Source organism: Parasteatoda tepidariorum, chromosome X1 (genome assembly GCF_043381705.1).
Source record: "Parasteatoda tepidariorum isolate YZ-2023 chromosome X1, CAS_Ptep_4.0, whole genome shotgun sequence".
Lineage (NCBI taxonomy): Eukaryota > Metazoa > Arthropoda > Arachnida > Araneae > Theridiidae > Parasteatoda > Parasteatoda tepidariorum.
Window position 1 is genome coordinate 48,610,295 of NC_092214.1, and position 14,148 is coordinate 48,624,442.

Below are 14,148 nucleotides of genomic sequence, written 5' to 3' on the forward strand. Positions count from 1 at the left end.
TCATTTATACCTCGATTTTTTCATAAGGGCAGTTTTGCCAACCTTATAATATTTTTTTTTAATATTAGATATTTTTTAATTCAAAATATTACCTATTGTTTCGGTGGGGACTGGGGTCCTTTGTATCCACCGGACCCTGGGCTGCAGCCCAAAAAGCCCTTAAGTAGATTCGCCCCTGTGTACGAGGTTGTTTAACATACGCTTCAGCTCATTTTGAGGTGCTTTTCAGCCTGGTTGATTTCACTTCAAATTAACCAGGCTGATGAGGTGATTTCTAAGGTATACCAGGTTGCTTTTCTGGAACTTGCAACAAAAGAGGTATAAAAAATTTACCTTAATTCAAATAAAGAGAGTGAGGCATTTATTGAGGTGTATGAAGTCAATTTATTTATACCTAAGCTCATTTTGAGGTTGTTTTAAATTAACTTCTTATCAATCCGATTGATAAGGTGATTTATTAGGTATGCCATGTTGTTTGCAAGAAACTTATATGTAAAAAAGTCTTTAGAGTTATAAAAAAATTTACGCTTTTTCTACTAAAGAGAGTCAAGTATTTATTGAGGTGTATAAAGTCACACATTATCTATAATGTTGTTGTTGTTGTTAATTTACGTCGCACTAGAGCTGCACAATGGGCTATTGGCGACGGTCTGGGAAACATCGCGGAGGATGATCCGAAGACATGCTATCACAATTTTGATCCTCTGCGGAGGGGATGGCACCCCCGCTTCGGTAGCCCAACGACCTGCGCGCGAAGTCGAGCACCACATTATCTATAAAGTCATCATTAAATTATCAACTATTACAACTGAACATTTATTATAAAAAATGATTTTTTTACCCCAATAATAAGATAAACCCCAAGAATAAAGTAAACTTAAAAACCAGATTTCAGTTTTCAACAAAAAAATGAGAACTTTACTTCCTTCCTCTTACGGATGGGCTGCAAATAACAATCGAAATGGACTGCTGGTGGGGAAGACAACACCTACTCTAGATGGTTGTATTTATGGAGCAGCTCCACCTATGGCAACACTTCGCATGCTTTCCCCAGGAGCTCCTGGAGAGTCATAGAGGAAAGAAGTGCGCTAGTTTCAGTCTTGATTTTTATATAGATTAAAATCTTTTAAGTTGGGAAACTATATGGAACTGAAAAGTACATTAAACACAGTTCTAAAAGAAAGCATCATAGAAATTAAAAAAAAATAATTTCATTAATTAAAAACGAAAAATATCGCGGTACATTCCTATACAACTGAAGAGAGGAAGGAAACTAGAAGGTCCAAAAACATGGAACAAGTCTTCTCCCCAGATGGCGTATTCGAGCGTTGCAATCGTCCATATCTACGACACTGCAAAACTTGCAAAGTTTTGTAAATAAGAAACATTTGCATTTGTGACCCTTGGTTCTGGCAACACTCTGCGCTATCTTCTCGAGGCTGTTTTAAAAGTTAGTTTTGGTTGCTGAGTTGACTTATTCTAAATAAATATAGAATAATCGAATTTAAAAATTTGTTTACTATTTCTCTTGTATTTATGTAATATAATCTAAAATAATATTCCTGTTGTGATTATCTTAGCTTTAGTTAGTAAATTTTAACTTCTTAGTTGGCTTTTCTCCTTGATCTATTTTTTTAAAAGAATATTCTTCACTAAAATTGTTTTAATTTTGCTTCATCTTTTTTTTGTTGTTGTATTATTTCCTCCTAATTTTCTGCTGCAACCTATCATATATTGATTTATAAAATAACCTAACTTTTGGCCAGAATAAAACATTTGGGAATATAATATGTTGCTTGTAGTCTTGAAATAATATTGTCAGTGGTTTTGACAATAATATTTTTATTCTAATGTTTGCATCGATGTTTATTTTTGTTGTTCTTCCGATTTTGTAATTCATTAGAACAAATGGTTATTTCTGAAAATTTTGATCCTAAAAGTGCGCATTCTGACTGAAATAAGTAAAATTATTTTTTTTTCCTATTCTAATTTTATAAAAATAAATAAGATACATTTTGCTTAATTTTGGCTAAGAAATAGAATTGACAGGTTAAATGAAAATTAAAATTATTGAAACTTTTTAAATCATTAGTTTTTGAGTTTAAAATTTTGAAGAACTACTAATTTTTATTATTTTCAAACAGTTGAAACTTTAGAATTACTTGAACTAGGGAGCTAAACTTTGTGTCATTTTCCAAATTGACATTTTTAGTTTTTTTGAGCAAAAATATTTCGTAATTCTTTCTTAGCAATGTTTGTACCAAATATCAAGATTGTGTTCCTCTGAAATCATAATGGAAAAAAAATTTTTTTTTAAGATTAAATTTAATATAAACTACAGAGATTTTTTTTATAACTATCAGAAACACCCTGGAAAAATATTGAGCTATATTTTAAAGCTGATAAAAAGAAAGATGAAAACAAAAGTTTATTAAAATGAAATTGCAACCTGAAGGAAAAATTTGGAAAACACAAAAGTCCTCTGCATTTAATCCAGGGCAATTCACTGCAGTTCTAAATATATTTCCTGGACTAAAATTTTTCCTCACCACTTTTTTACATTCATTAGAAATATAAACTATTTTTGAAATGTTAACAAATTTGATAATTATGCAGAACTTTTTGGTGAACAAAACTATAAAAGAATGTAGAAACTTAATAATTGAAAGATATTTATTGCAATAATAAAAAATCAAAATAAAGTTGTCTTAACGCTTCAATATTTTAAAAAGCACAAATATTATAAAGGACAAGTAGGAGACTCAGTATATTTTGTTCTAAATCAATGAAAAATTCTGTTGCTTGTCATCAAAACACTTTCATATCATTCTTCATCGAGGCAGGATATTCTAAGCAAAATAAAACCTACTCGTAAGCAAAATAAAACCTACTCTATTGATGATCGCCAATGGTGAGCTGGTGACTTGAAATTTTGTGCCCTGGTTTAATCTAAATCGACTTAATATTCTTTATTCCTATTTTTGTTTTGTTCTTTTTGCAGGATATCAGTGGTTGTATGGTAATGAACTTATTTTAAAAAAAACTTAAATGGGCACAAATCAAAACTTTATAAAATTAAAAGACAATCTTAAATATTTCTCTTAGTTTTTTTCTTACCTCATTTTCTTCTAATCATTGCTCTTCTTACTGAAGAGAAAATTTCACGTTTTCTAAAAACTTGACTTTGACATAACTGAGAGTTTAAACTTGTGAAATTTTAACTGGCAATAAATAGGGGAATGTGTAAAAATTTTTTTTGAATGAAATGTTTGCTTTTTTTATATTTTAGAAAATTTGAGTTGCTTGATCTTTCCGAGGAGTTTAATTCCAGATAGTTAGGCTTTAACTCAAGTTTTTTATTTCCTTTACAGTTTTAAACATGAAACGAATTAAGTGCTATGGAAAGAAACAAACAAAGTTTATTGATACATCAAAAACTAATGCATTTTTTGACAATCCTAAGTTGCAGAAATGTAGGTGAGTTGTGATTTTAATTTCTTAGCAAAATTTTTTCTCTTGGGCTGTTTTTTTAAATATTTTTCACCACTTTTGTTTTAAAAGGGAGACTGATCATGATATGAAAGGCATTGAGGATCATAAGAAAAGGAAGGAACTACATAGTTTTTGCAATGTGTCGCCTCTTAAAACAAGCAAAAGTCATGAAAGTTTATTTGGATCTCTTATTTTTGAGCCACATCAAGATAGATGTTTTAAACTTAATCAAAGCATTAAATTAATAGAGAAGAAACCTCATTTAAAGGTGAAAAAATATAAAGGGAAACGAAAACAAAAAGGTAAAAATTCTTCTATGCCGAAGTATATTTCTACAAAAGGTGTACCAAACTGGTCAAGTATTTATCAACATCAGTTAGTAGTTAACAAGAATGCTTCGAGTAGACATATCTTAAATAATATTTGTGGTGGAAGAAGTCTAAGACAATCTTTTGCAAGTCCTTTTCCTAGGTCTTCACTTATTCGTCCTAAAAGTTTTAAGAGAAAGTTAATTCCTCACAAATCTCCTGCTATTTCTACAAGTTTTGTTAAAACTCAACAAAATCCTTCTAATTCTTCACTTAGTCATCTCAAAAATGTTGGCATATCTGGTGAAAAGCCTTTTTTACAATTGAGAGATTTGCGTGTTGTGTTGGAAAAATTGAAAATAGATCCTAACAATGATGTAGCATCAAATTCTGCTACTCCTTCTAATACTTCTAACTCTTCACTTAGTCCTCACAAAAATAGTGACTTATCTGGTGAAAAGCCTCTTTTGCAATTGAGAGATTTGCGTGTTGTATTGGAAAAATTGAAAATAGATCCTAACAATGATGTAGCATCAAATTCTGCTACTTCTTCTAATACTTCTAACTCTTCCCATAGTCCTCTCAAAAATAGTGACTTATCTGGTGAAAAGCCTCATTTGCAATTGAGAGAATTACGTGTTGTATTGGAAAAATTGAAAATAGATCCTAACAATGCTGTAGCATCAAATTCTGCTATTCCTAATACTTCTAACTCTTCACTTAGTCCTCTCAAAAATAGTGACTTATCTGGTGAAAAGCCTCTTTTGCAATTGAGAGATTTGCGTGTTGTATTGGAAAAATTGAAAATAGATCCTAACAATGATGTAGCATCAAATTCTGCTACTCCTTCTAATACTTCTAACTCTTCCCATAGTCCTCTCAAAAATAGTGACTTATCAGGTGAAAAGTCTCCTTTGCAATTGAGAGAATTGCGTGTTGTATTGGAAAAATTGAAAATAGATCCTAATAATCATGTAGCATCAAATTCTACTACTCCTATCAGTTTTGACTTTTTTAAAAACAAACACAACTTTTCCAGTCTAAATAATATTCCATATGCTAGTACGCCTGCCAAATCACTTAAAAAGCTTCATGGTGGATATATTAATAATGTTGACTTAAGTCCCATTCTTAAATATGAGCATAAAAGAACAACTAAACAGGCCTTTACTTTTGAGGATTCAGTTTCTTCACAAGTTTCGGCATCAATCGCATCTAGAAGAAGTGTAAATCCTGCAAAGCAAGGAATGTCAAAGAAATTGCATCTACCTTTTAAATCTTTCTCAAATATTGAGCGATCAATATATCTGCAAAGCCACAGCTCCATTAAAAAGGTTAGTTATGTTGCTTATTTCTAGTTTGTATTTTGTTTTGGCAAAACATTGAATTCACATTATTAATGAAAATTTCAATCCTTTTTGTTTTTATAAAATCTTAATATCTTGAATTATTTTAACTACTTCTTAATACTGAAAATTCAAAAACGTCTCTCTAGCCCGTGGTGCAGCTCTAGTGCGATGTAAATTAACAACAACAACAAAATGTCTCAATTATAAAAATATCAAAATCTTTCATTAAAAGCTGGTATTTCCAACAGTAAAAAAAGAAAAAAGTTTTAAACAGAAAAGCTGTTGCATTGCAGTGGAACACAGTAAAAAATCATCAGTAAATTTTCCTTTTTTCAATATTTATATATGGGTCATTCTCACAAAAACAGTCATTTTCATGTTTCCAGTATATTTTATTTTTGGTTTACGGCTTACGAAAAAAAAAAATCCAGGGAAAGTGTCCTTCAGAATGCAAGCTAACAAAAGAATAAAAATAAAATTATGAATTTTTATTTTTTATTTATTTTAGATAATTAAAATATACCAATATGTCATTCCCTCACTTGGCCCCACTGCTGATTTAAAAAAAGAAAAAAATTGTTTCTGAAATAAATTTTTTTTTTTTTACAAATTCGTGTTTTTTATTTCAGAATACTGAAATATAGAATTCAGAAAATCAATTTTAAATTAATTTCTGATAAAAATATTAACACAGCACTATTTTAAACTTTGTCCCCAGTGTTTCGCGTCATTCCCTCACAACAATGTTCTTATCACCTGCAATCTTCTTAGAATAAAAATATTTTAATAAAAACTTCAGAAGTTAACAACTGGCATCATAGAACAAAATTGCAGTATGTTTCCATCTTCAACTTAAAGAAGCTTTGCTGTGGAATAAATTTGAATGAATCAAACCAGGTAAAATTTTTTACATTTGTCATTCCCTCATGTCATTTTTTAGAGTAAAATAAAATACAACTTCATCGAGAAAGTGGATAATTATATGTTGCTTTCTTGTATGAATATAATTGTATGTGATTGACTTCAGAAATTAATTAGGCCTAACTGTTATTTTTAAATTTTATTGAATTCGTCATTCCCTCACTAGTGTATAAAGTGAGGGAATGACGCTGAAGTGAGGGAATGATTCAAGATGAGTATATTATTAAATTTTTTTTTGTTCAATCGTGCCAGCCAATTTTATTTCCCAAACCTGTAAAAACTATTAAATATATAAGACTAAATTATAATAAATATTAGATATACTTAGTATGTTATCATTTTCAAACTTTAGGTAGATGTAACTTAGATAAAAACATGTATTAAAATAAAATATCATTCCCTCACTATTAGTGTCATTCCCTCACTTTTTAAATAGTGAAAATAATTAATTTACTTATTAATTAATTTGAAAAATAAATTAAAAAATTAATAAATTAATTTATTAAATTAATTAATTTATTTATTAAATTAATTAATTAATTATTAATTATTATAAATTAATTAATTATAAATTAATTATTTAAAAAATTAATTAATTTAAATATTAAGTATCATTTATAGGATATATACTTTCTTTATAATGCCATTACATATTTCTATTAATATAAAAAGTTTCAGAGCTTTTTATTCACTTTACTTTTTTGGGATTTTATGAACTGAAAAATGACAGTTTTCGTGAGAATGACCCATATATAGTTAAACCAATTATATATAGGGTAAGTCTGAGCACAGCAGGGTAGCGAAAGAGGGGGAAGCTTTTTAATGCCAGGTTGTTGCTTTTGTGGCAAAATGAACCAAAATGTAAATTTTCAACCACTGAAGTCTGGGTATTTTAAGCATCAATGGTATAACTCATGATTAGACTCCTTATTATCCCTTTAAGATGTAAATGTACCTAAATATAGGGCAAACACGTTTTTTTTCTGTATCTCCACTAGTTTTATATGTTCATTTCAATAAATTTTCCTTACTACCTTGTTCTGCCCCAAACCTGGGGTAGGACAGAATACTTGATTAGGACAGAATACTTGAATACTGAAAAACAGCTGATTATTTATTAAGCATACTATTTTTTTTGAAAAAAGAATATAAATTATTGATTGTCTTTTTGTTTTGTTTTGTTTCTTGTGACTTCAACATAGATTATCTAAAATAGTGTTGATGTTTTATAAGTCACTACAAAGAGTATAAAGATACCGAACATAGAACGCTGTCGAATACGTAGCCAAATTTTTAAGCGTCTTAAAATATCTCAGTATCTTAAATGTCGTCCTAACATCTTAGTTGTGAAATTAAATTTTTAATTATCTGACCACGTGTGATTCACTAATTATTTCATTATATCTTTTACTCTTTTTTTATGATACCAAGTAGAATTTTTTCCTGATAATATACTAAACTATTTTGTTTAATTTTTTACTTTAGCACGATTCCCAAGATATTATTGTAGTATAATTTGCTATCAGGAAAATGCCTTAATTTGTTAAGCTGGAAATACTAAAAATTGAAATTTGTAAGAAGATTCCGAAGCCGTGCCAATTTTAGAGTCATCTGATTTTAAAAAAATGCTTTTCAAAATACGCAATTTCCGAACTTATTCTAATAAAAAAATGTGACAAGAAGACTAACATACTTTTTACAGAAACAGTGAAAACTAATTTTTCCTATATTTTGTCAAAAGAGGTTAAGTATGATATTGCTCCAAGGGACCTACTCAATAATTTTACTATTTCCAGAAGGAAATCTGTTTCATCGAAGCATATTATTCCATGAAATTAAAACCAGGAAAAAATTAACTTTTATTATTTATCTAAGCTTATTCCATTTATTTAATGATAGCGGTATTAAGGTCAAGGATATGTGATGGAAGCCCCGTTTACTATTATACTATAAATGCGTTAAATCATGTAGCTTGAATAATTTATTTTAAGCAAATTATTTAATATTTTTAAGCAAATAAGGTTGTAACATGATCGAAGTACGCCTAAAGTATACCCTAAAATATATGAATAATAAACTTCGGAACCGATAAATAAAAAATACATTTTCAAACAACTATGAGTAGGATGGAAACGCTAACTTGTCTGAAATAGCTGTCCTTGTAACTATTTAATTTTGCTAAGGAACATTTCATTTTTGAAATTTCAATTGTAAACGGATTTGTGTTATGTCCTTAAAAAATGCAAATAAGCCTAGCAGTTAAAAAGTTTTACTGTATTGATTTTTTTAAAAAGAAGTAACTAATTATTATTTTTTCAATCTAAGTACCTATGCCTTTATTTTACATAAAACTTATTTTAATATCGCGTGAAGTAATTGAATATACCATAATTTATGGAAGAAACGCCGTACCTATCGTAATCGCCGCACTCGCGATAATGAGACTTAAAAGAAAAAAAATCATGGTAAACGCGGCTAATGTTATAAACGCCGCACCCATAATAACGATTTTGCGGCAAAAGTGAATATATAACATTAATTCCTTATAAATACTACTAATGTTTCAAATTAAAATATAAATTAAAATTTATATATTATAATAAAATCCAGAATGTAATCTGTTATTGTATATTTTGGACAAACTGCCTAGAACAATATATTATCGGCTGTTGGCGCCATCTTTAGGTAAAAAATTTAAATAACTACATTTATATTAATTTAATATAAATGATTTTTTTACATTACTACGCATTTACATTTTATAATTATTATTTTTTATTTTATTTATTTATTTTTTGGAAACATACCTCTTTTATTTAACTAAGAAGATATCAGTTTCTAAGTCGCACCCATAACAACGTTGTAGCGGCAAAAATTAAATATATTAAATTAATGCTTTATAAATATTACTAAAATTTAAAATTAAAATATCAATTAAAGCATAAAATGTGTAGTCTAACAAAAGCAAGAATCTGTTATTAAACACTTTGGACAAACTGCTCAAAAAAATATTTTTACAATCGGTAATCGCTGGTGGCGCCATCTCTAGGTTAAGAATTATATAACTGACTGACATTGCAACATATTTACATTTTACAACTTTGGATCGCATCCACTTTGCACGCTTTTTAAAGTGGGTCGCATCCACTTAAAATTTAGGTTCACTCAAACCCTTCAAATTCGCTGCATTCAGAATCCGAATTAAACAATTGAAGCAATTTTTCATCCAATTCAGCATCATCATTATTTTCATCTGTCGTATCACATTTTTCTTTGATAGAAACACTCTGGATTATTTCCGCCTGCGAAAAACCTAATTTTATAGTGTCCGGAGAAATTGCTTTCCAAGCTTCTGAAACCCATCGAGCTATGAAGCTCTTTTCAAATTTCCGTTTTTTTCTGTACGCATGATTTTTGACAGCCATCCATGCGTCCCAAAGTTTTCTCATGTGGCTTTTGAAACTTCTATTTACTGTTAAATCCAGCGCCTGGAGTATTTTTGTTAGCCCACCTGGGATAACAGCTAAAGAAGCTGAAGCTCTTTTTGCTTCCTTTTTCACCAAGTCAAGCAAATGTGCCCACATCGAATCCATCATAAGAATGCCACTTGGCTTGAAAAATGACCTTTGCTACATTGATCCAGTCAAGCATTCTTTTCTTGCACATCCAGCCCTTCTCGTTGCATTTTATGACAACGTCACTTGGGAAAAGTTCCTTAGGCAACGTTTTCCGCTTGAAAATCAGAATCGGTTTTAGTTTTTCGCCATTAGCAGCACAGGCAAGCACACAAGTGAAGGATGTTTTTTCGTGGCCAGATGTAGCAATTGAAACGGTTTTATCACCGGTTTTATTTACCGTTCGGTTGGGTGGGCAATCGAACTTCAACGGAACTTTGTCCATATTGACGATTTGGCATTCTTTAAATCCTTTCTGAGCTCTTAAATCCTTCATATAATTCAAAAAGGATTATTTTTTTTCTTTCCAGTCATCTGGAAGACTTTGGCCGATCGTTGTTTTACTTCGCATAGATAATTTCTTTCCTGTCATGAACAGATGACACCAATTTGGATTGCCGTTAAAATTGGAAATTCCCATGCTTGCAGATATCTTTTTGGCTTGTAGACAAATTTTAATGGTGGATACAGGGAGTCCTTTCTTGCACTGTTTAAAAATCCACTTTTCTAAAACATCTTCTAGCTCAGGCCAGCGCACAGTTCCACTTCTTCTTGCCCTTTTCATTTTCAGCATGTTTTCTAGGCTTTCTTTTTCCGACCGCCATCAGCAAATGCATCTCTCATCTACTTCAAATTCTTGCGCTGCTGCACGATTTCCTATACTTTCAGCTCGTTCAATAACTTGCAGTTTGAAAGCAGCTGTATAACTCCTATGGCTTTTAGGAGGCATATTGTAATATGAAAAAATATTAGCTAATACTTAAAAGAAAACTTTCCGCAATTTAATTTCTCTACACTATGCAAAGCACGTTGTAACAAAGTGAGAAAAATGTGAAAGAGCTATCAACCACATGGTTTGAGCGGAACTAGATCAAGATCGACCCACTTTCTTTAAGGGGTGGAGGGTTAGCAATAGTGGCGCCTTCTTTTGCCATAATTCACAACTATTTTGATTAAAAAAAATGTTTTCTCTTTAAAAAAATTTAAAACTTATTTTTAAAATAGCGTAAACGCCGCACTCAAAATTTTTAAACTCGTAAACTCCGCGGTGTTTCCTCCATAAATTACGGTACTTGGTTACTAAATTAATAATCCTAAGAAATTGAATCGAAAGGGTAAAAACTTTATTAACTTAAAAAATAATGGATGATAATAAAAGTAGACATGTTTAGAGCGTCCAATTATTACAAGGAGTGATCAAATGAAAAGGTACGAAACGACTTAAAAACGTAACAGTTTAATACTTGCATATTCCGCCATGGGAGAACGTAGCGAGACATCTCGGGATGCGATTGGAGTCTCTGACTGGGATCAGAACATGCGCGGGCCCCCGCATGCGCAGGAGAGAGCAGGGGCTCTTATCAAAAGCGGCGTCCAAATGATGCGGCAGTCCATATGAGGAACAGAAACTTGAGAGCAGAAAAACCATTAACTCCTATGTATTCTGCGAGACACTCCGACGCCTACGCAGGTCCATCAAGAACAAAAGACCGGGGCTGCTCATGGAGGGCGTGGTTGTGCTCCATGAAAACGCGCGTCCACACGTCTCCAGAGTCACACACATGGAACTGGCCAAGTGGGAGACGTTGGACCATACTCCCTACAGTCTGGACAAGTCGCCCTGCGATTTCCATGTGTTTGCTCTACTGAAAAAACACCTGAAAGGGAAGCGCTTCAACTCGGACGACGTACTCAAGGACGCTGTGAAGGACTGTGTCTAGTCACGGCCACAGGAATTCTGGGAACAAGGAATCCTGCTGCATGTTCATCAGTGGAATCGTTGTGCTCAGGCCTATGGTGTATATCAGTGATTATCAAACTTATTTCTTTTACCGCCCCCTTTGAAAATTAATTATTTTTCAGCGCCCCCCATTTTTTACACACTCCTAAAACTTAAAAACCACAATTTCATTACTTTAATTAATTTAGTCATACGTATTAGTCGGTTCTGATGTTTAAACTTACATTCTAAACTAGAAATTTTTACCAGTGAGAGCAAATAAAACCCAACTTTATAATATTAATAATATATTTTAATCAAATTAAAAGAAACAATATAAATATGTAATCAGTTTTCGTTTTTATACTAATCTAATGAGATGGATGAATTTGATGATATTTAATAAGTTTGTTGATATCAGGTTCAATTTTACTCAAAAACAGTCGTAAAGTCGCCGCGTTTGGTAACTTGCAAATGATTTCTCTTTTTAGTAAGCAGCGTTGTCACAGAGCTAAATCCACGTTCACACAAATATGACGATGGGAATGCTATCAAAAATCGTTCAACGATAGACCACAATCCAGGGTACAACTGCGGAATTGTCTTTTGTAGTCAAAATTGTTGGTAGCCATTTTTTTATTTGATTTTTATTTCCTCGTTCATTGTCAGTTCTGTAAGTTCTTCTTCCAACTGGGGTGATATTGCTATATTGACATTTGAGTCGCTCAGAAGCCAATGCGGTTAAGTCCAAAACACAACAATTGAGAAAATAAATGTTTTTTGATACATTAGTTTTTAAAATTCTTGGTTTATTAATTTAATTAGAAAAGTGTATAAAGTCTTTTTTCGAGGAGTAAACTCTGCGAAAAAAACAAGATATGTACAAGATGTGTAAATAAAAACGTAAGTATTTATTGAAATAATGACAGCATCTTAAAAATTTTAGGACTTATACCTTTTGGCAGCTGAAAAAGATAAGAAATTTATGTCTACTAGTATAAACGAACTTTTATTTTTCTCAATCATCACTAGATACAGTGACTAATAGAAAATAAACTGTTGGATTATCTCAAAAATTGTTTTTTACTTCAAAACTAGAGTGGCACTTTTCTTTGTTTTAGGAAATGAAAATAAAATAAATAAATAAATAAAATACCACATTTTAAAAAAAATCTACGAAAAATACCATACCCCTTTTTTTGGTGAAAAAATACTACCGTAGTATTAAAAATACTACGTCTGGCAACCCTGATACTATGAATTTCTTGTTTTTCAGTGTTACCAACAAATATCGACAGAAGAAGAAGAATTTAATTTTTATTTCAAAGTTTATGTAAAAAAATATTGATAAAAGGTGGACTTATTCAAAATGGCTTCTGAAATGATTATACAATATATTCAGAAGCTATTAAAAAAAGGGCTATCTAACCTAGAAAAAAGTAACCAACAAGTAAATCCTTTAATAACTAAGAAGATTATTATTTATTTCATCAAAATTTCCAAAAATCAGAAAATATCAAAAAATGAACTTAACCGCATAGGCTTCTGAGCGGCTCATTTGAAAAAGGATCTAACACCCAGTCTGGTATTTGCAATTTCAAAATGTCCTGGAATCTTTCAATGAAATAACTGTGAAGATTTTCCAGATGTTGGCAGTAGACGAGCAAGTCGTCATTGTTGCAGGATACTGATAAATTGTGAAAATTATGGAACTCACGTCTGCCGATATTCTTTTTGTGTAAGAGCAGCTTGGCTACAAAAGCAGCGACGACATTTTTTGTTTTTATTAAGTTCAAGTCATCGCCTTGAAGTTGGAGATTCATATCATTAAGCAATGTATAAAGGTCTGTCAGGTATGCGATATCATTCTTTGATGTGATGAGGTTTTCGCGCAATTCTGTGTCTTTGTTTTCCAGGAACTCTATGACAGAGTCAAACAGATTGTAAAAACGAGTCAGACAATTTCATTTTGATAGCCAACGCACTTCTGTGTGAAAGATCAATCTGTTGAAATCTTCATCATTATCAACACAAATCTGATTAAATAATTTGTCATTTAAAGAGTTGTTTCGGATTTTATTGACTGCTCTGATGACATGTTGCAATGATTGAAATAGTCGTTCGCTTAAATTTCTAGCAACTAAATGCTGTTGATGTATAACGCAATGTACAGCAAGCACATCAGGAATTTTCTTTTTTAAGTACGATATGAAGCCTTTTTGACACCCCGTCATAGCTGAAGCACCATCTGTAGCAGCTGATATAATATTCTTCAACGGAATTCCTTTTTCATCATAAAACTTTTCCAGTGTTTTAAATACGGTTTCTCCTTTCGTGTCTGTCTCTAAATTTCTAGCAAATAAAAGTTCTTGACATATTTTTTCATCTTTAATAAATCTCACGTAAGACAACAACAATGCTTCATTAGTTGGTAAAGTGGACTCATCCAACTGAATTGAAAATTTACTAGTCTTCAGATGATTGCACAATGACTTTTCAATGTTTTCAGCCATTTCATCAATTCGTCTTTGGACAGAACTATTGCTCAAAGGAATTTTTCGAATTATATCTGCCGCCGGTTTATGGAGCACAGTAGTTATAACTTCTTTTATCGCCGGCAAAATTAACGTTTCTCCGATGGTGTGTGGTTCACCTGTTTGAGCAATTAACAGAGAGATATTGTA

General features: G+C 31.2%; 2 protein-coding genes across 4 annotated transcripts in view; both read left to right on the forward strand.

Moving 5' to 3' along the window:
• Positions 1 to 1,074, forward strand: part of LOC139426984 (tigger transposable element-derived protein 4-like) — a 5,275-nt gene extending 4,201 nt beyond the window's left edge. The window contains exon 3 of the mRNA XM_071187257.1: positions 889 to 1,074. Within this exon, the coding sequence (XP_071043358.1) occupies positions 889 to 1,074 (186 nt within the window). The remainder of the gene's footprint in view (positions 1 to 888) is intronic.
• A 242-nt stretch (positions 1,075 to 1,316) lies between these two features.
• Positions 1,317 to 14,148, forward strand: part of LOC107439342 (putative mediator of RNA polymerase II transcription subunit 26) — a 19,368-nt gene continuing 6,536 nt past the window's right edge. Inside the window, exons 1-3 of one of the 3 annotated variants that reach the window (XM_043056667.2) lie at positions 1,317 to 1,450; positions 3,372 to 3,477; positions 3,562 to 5,134. In XM_043056667.2, the coding sequence (XP_042912601.2) occupies positions 3,380 to 3,477; positions 3,562 to 5,134 (1,671 nt within the window). In that variant the 5' untranslated portion in view covers positions 1,317 to 1,450; positions 3,372 to 3,379. Of the gene's footprint in view, positions 1,586 to 3,371; positions 3,478 to 3,561; positions 5,135 to 14,148 lie in introns of all 3 variants that reach the window. The other 2 variants (XM_043056668.2, XM_043056669.2) reach the window with 2 other exon arrangements.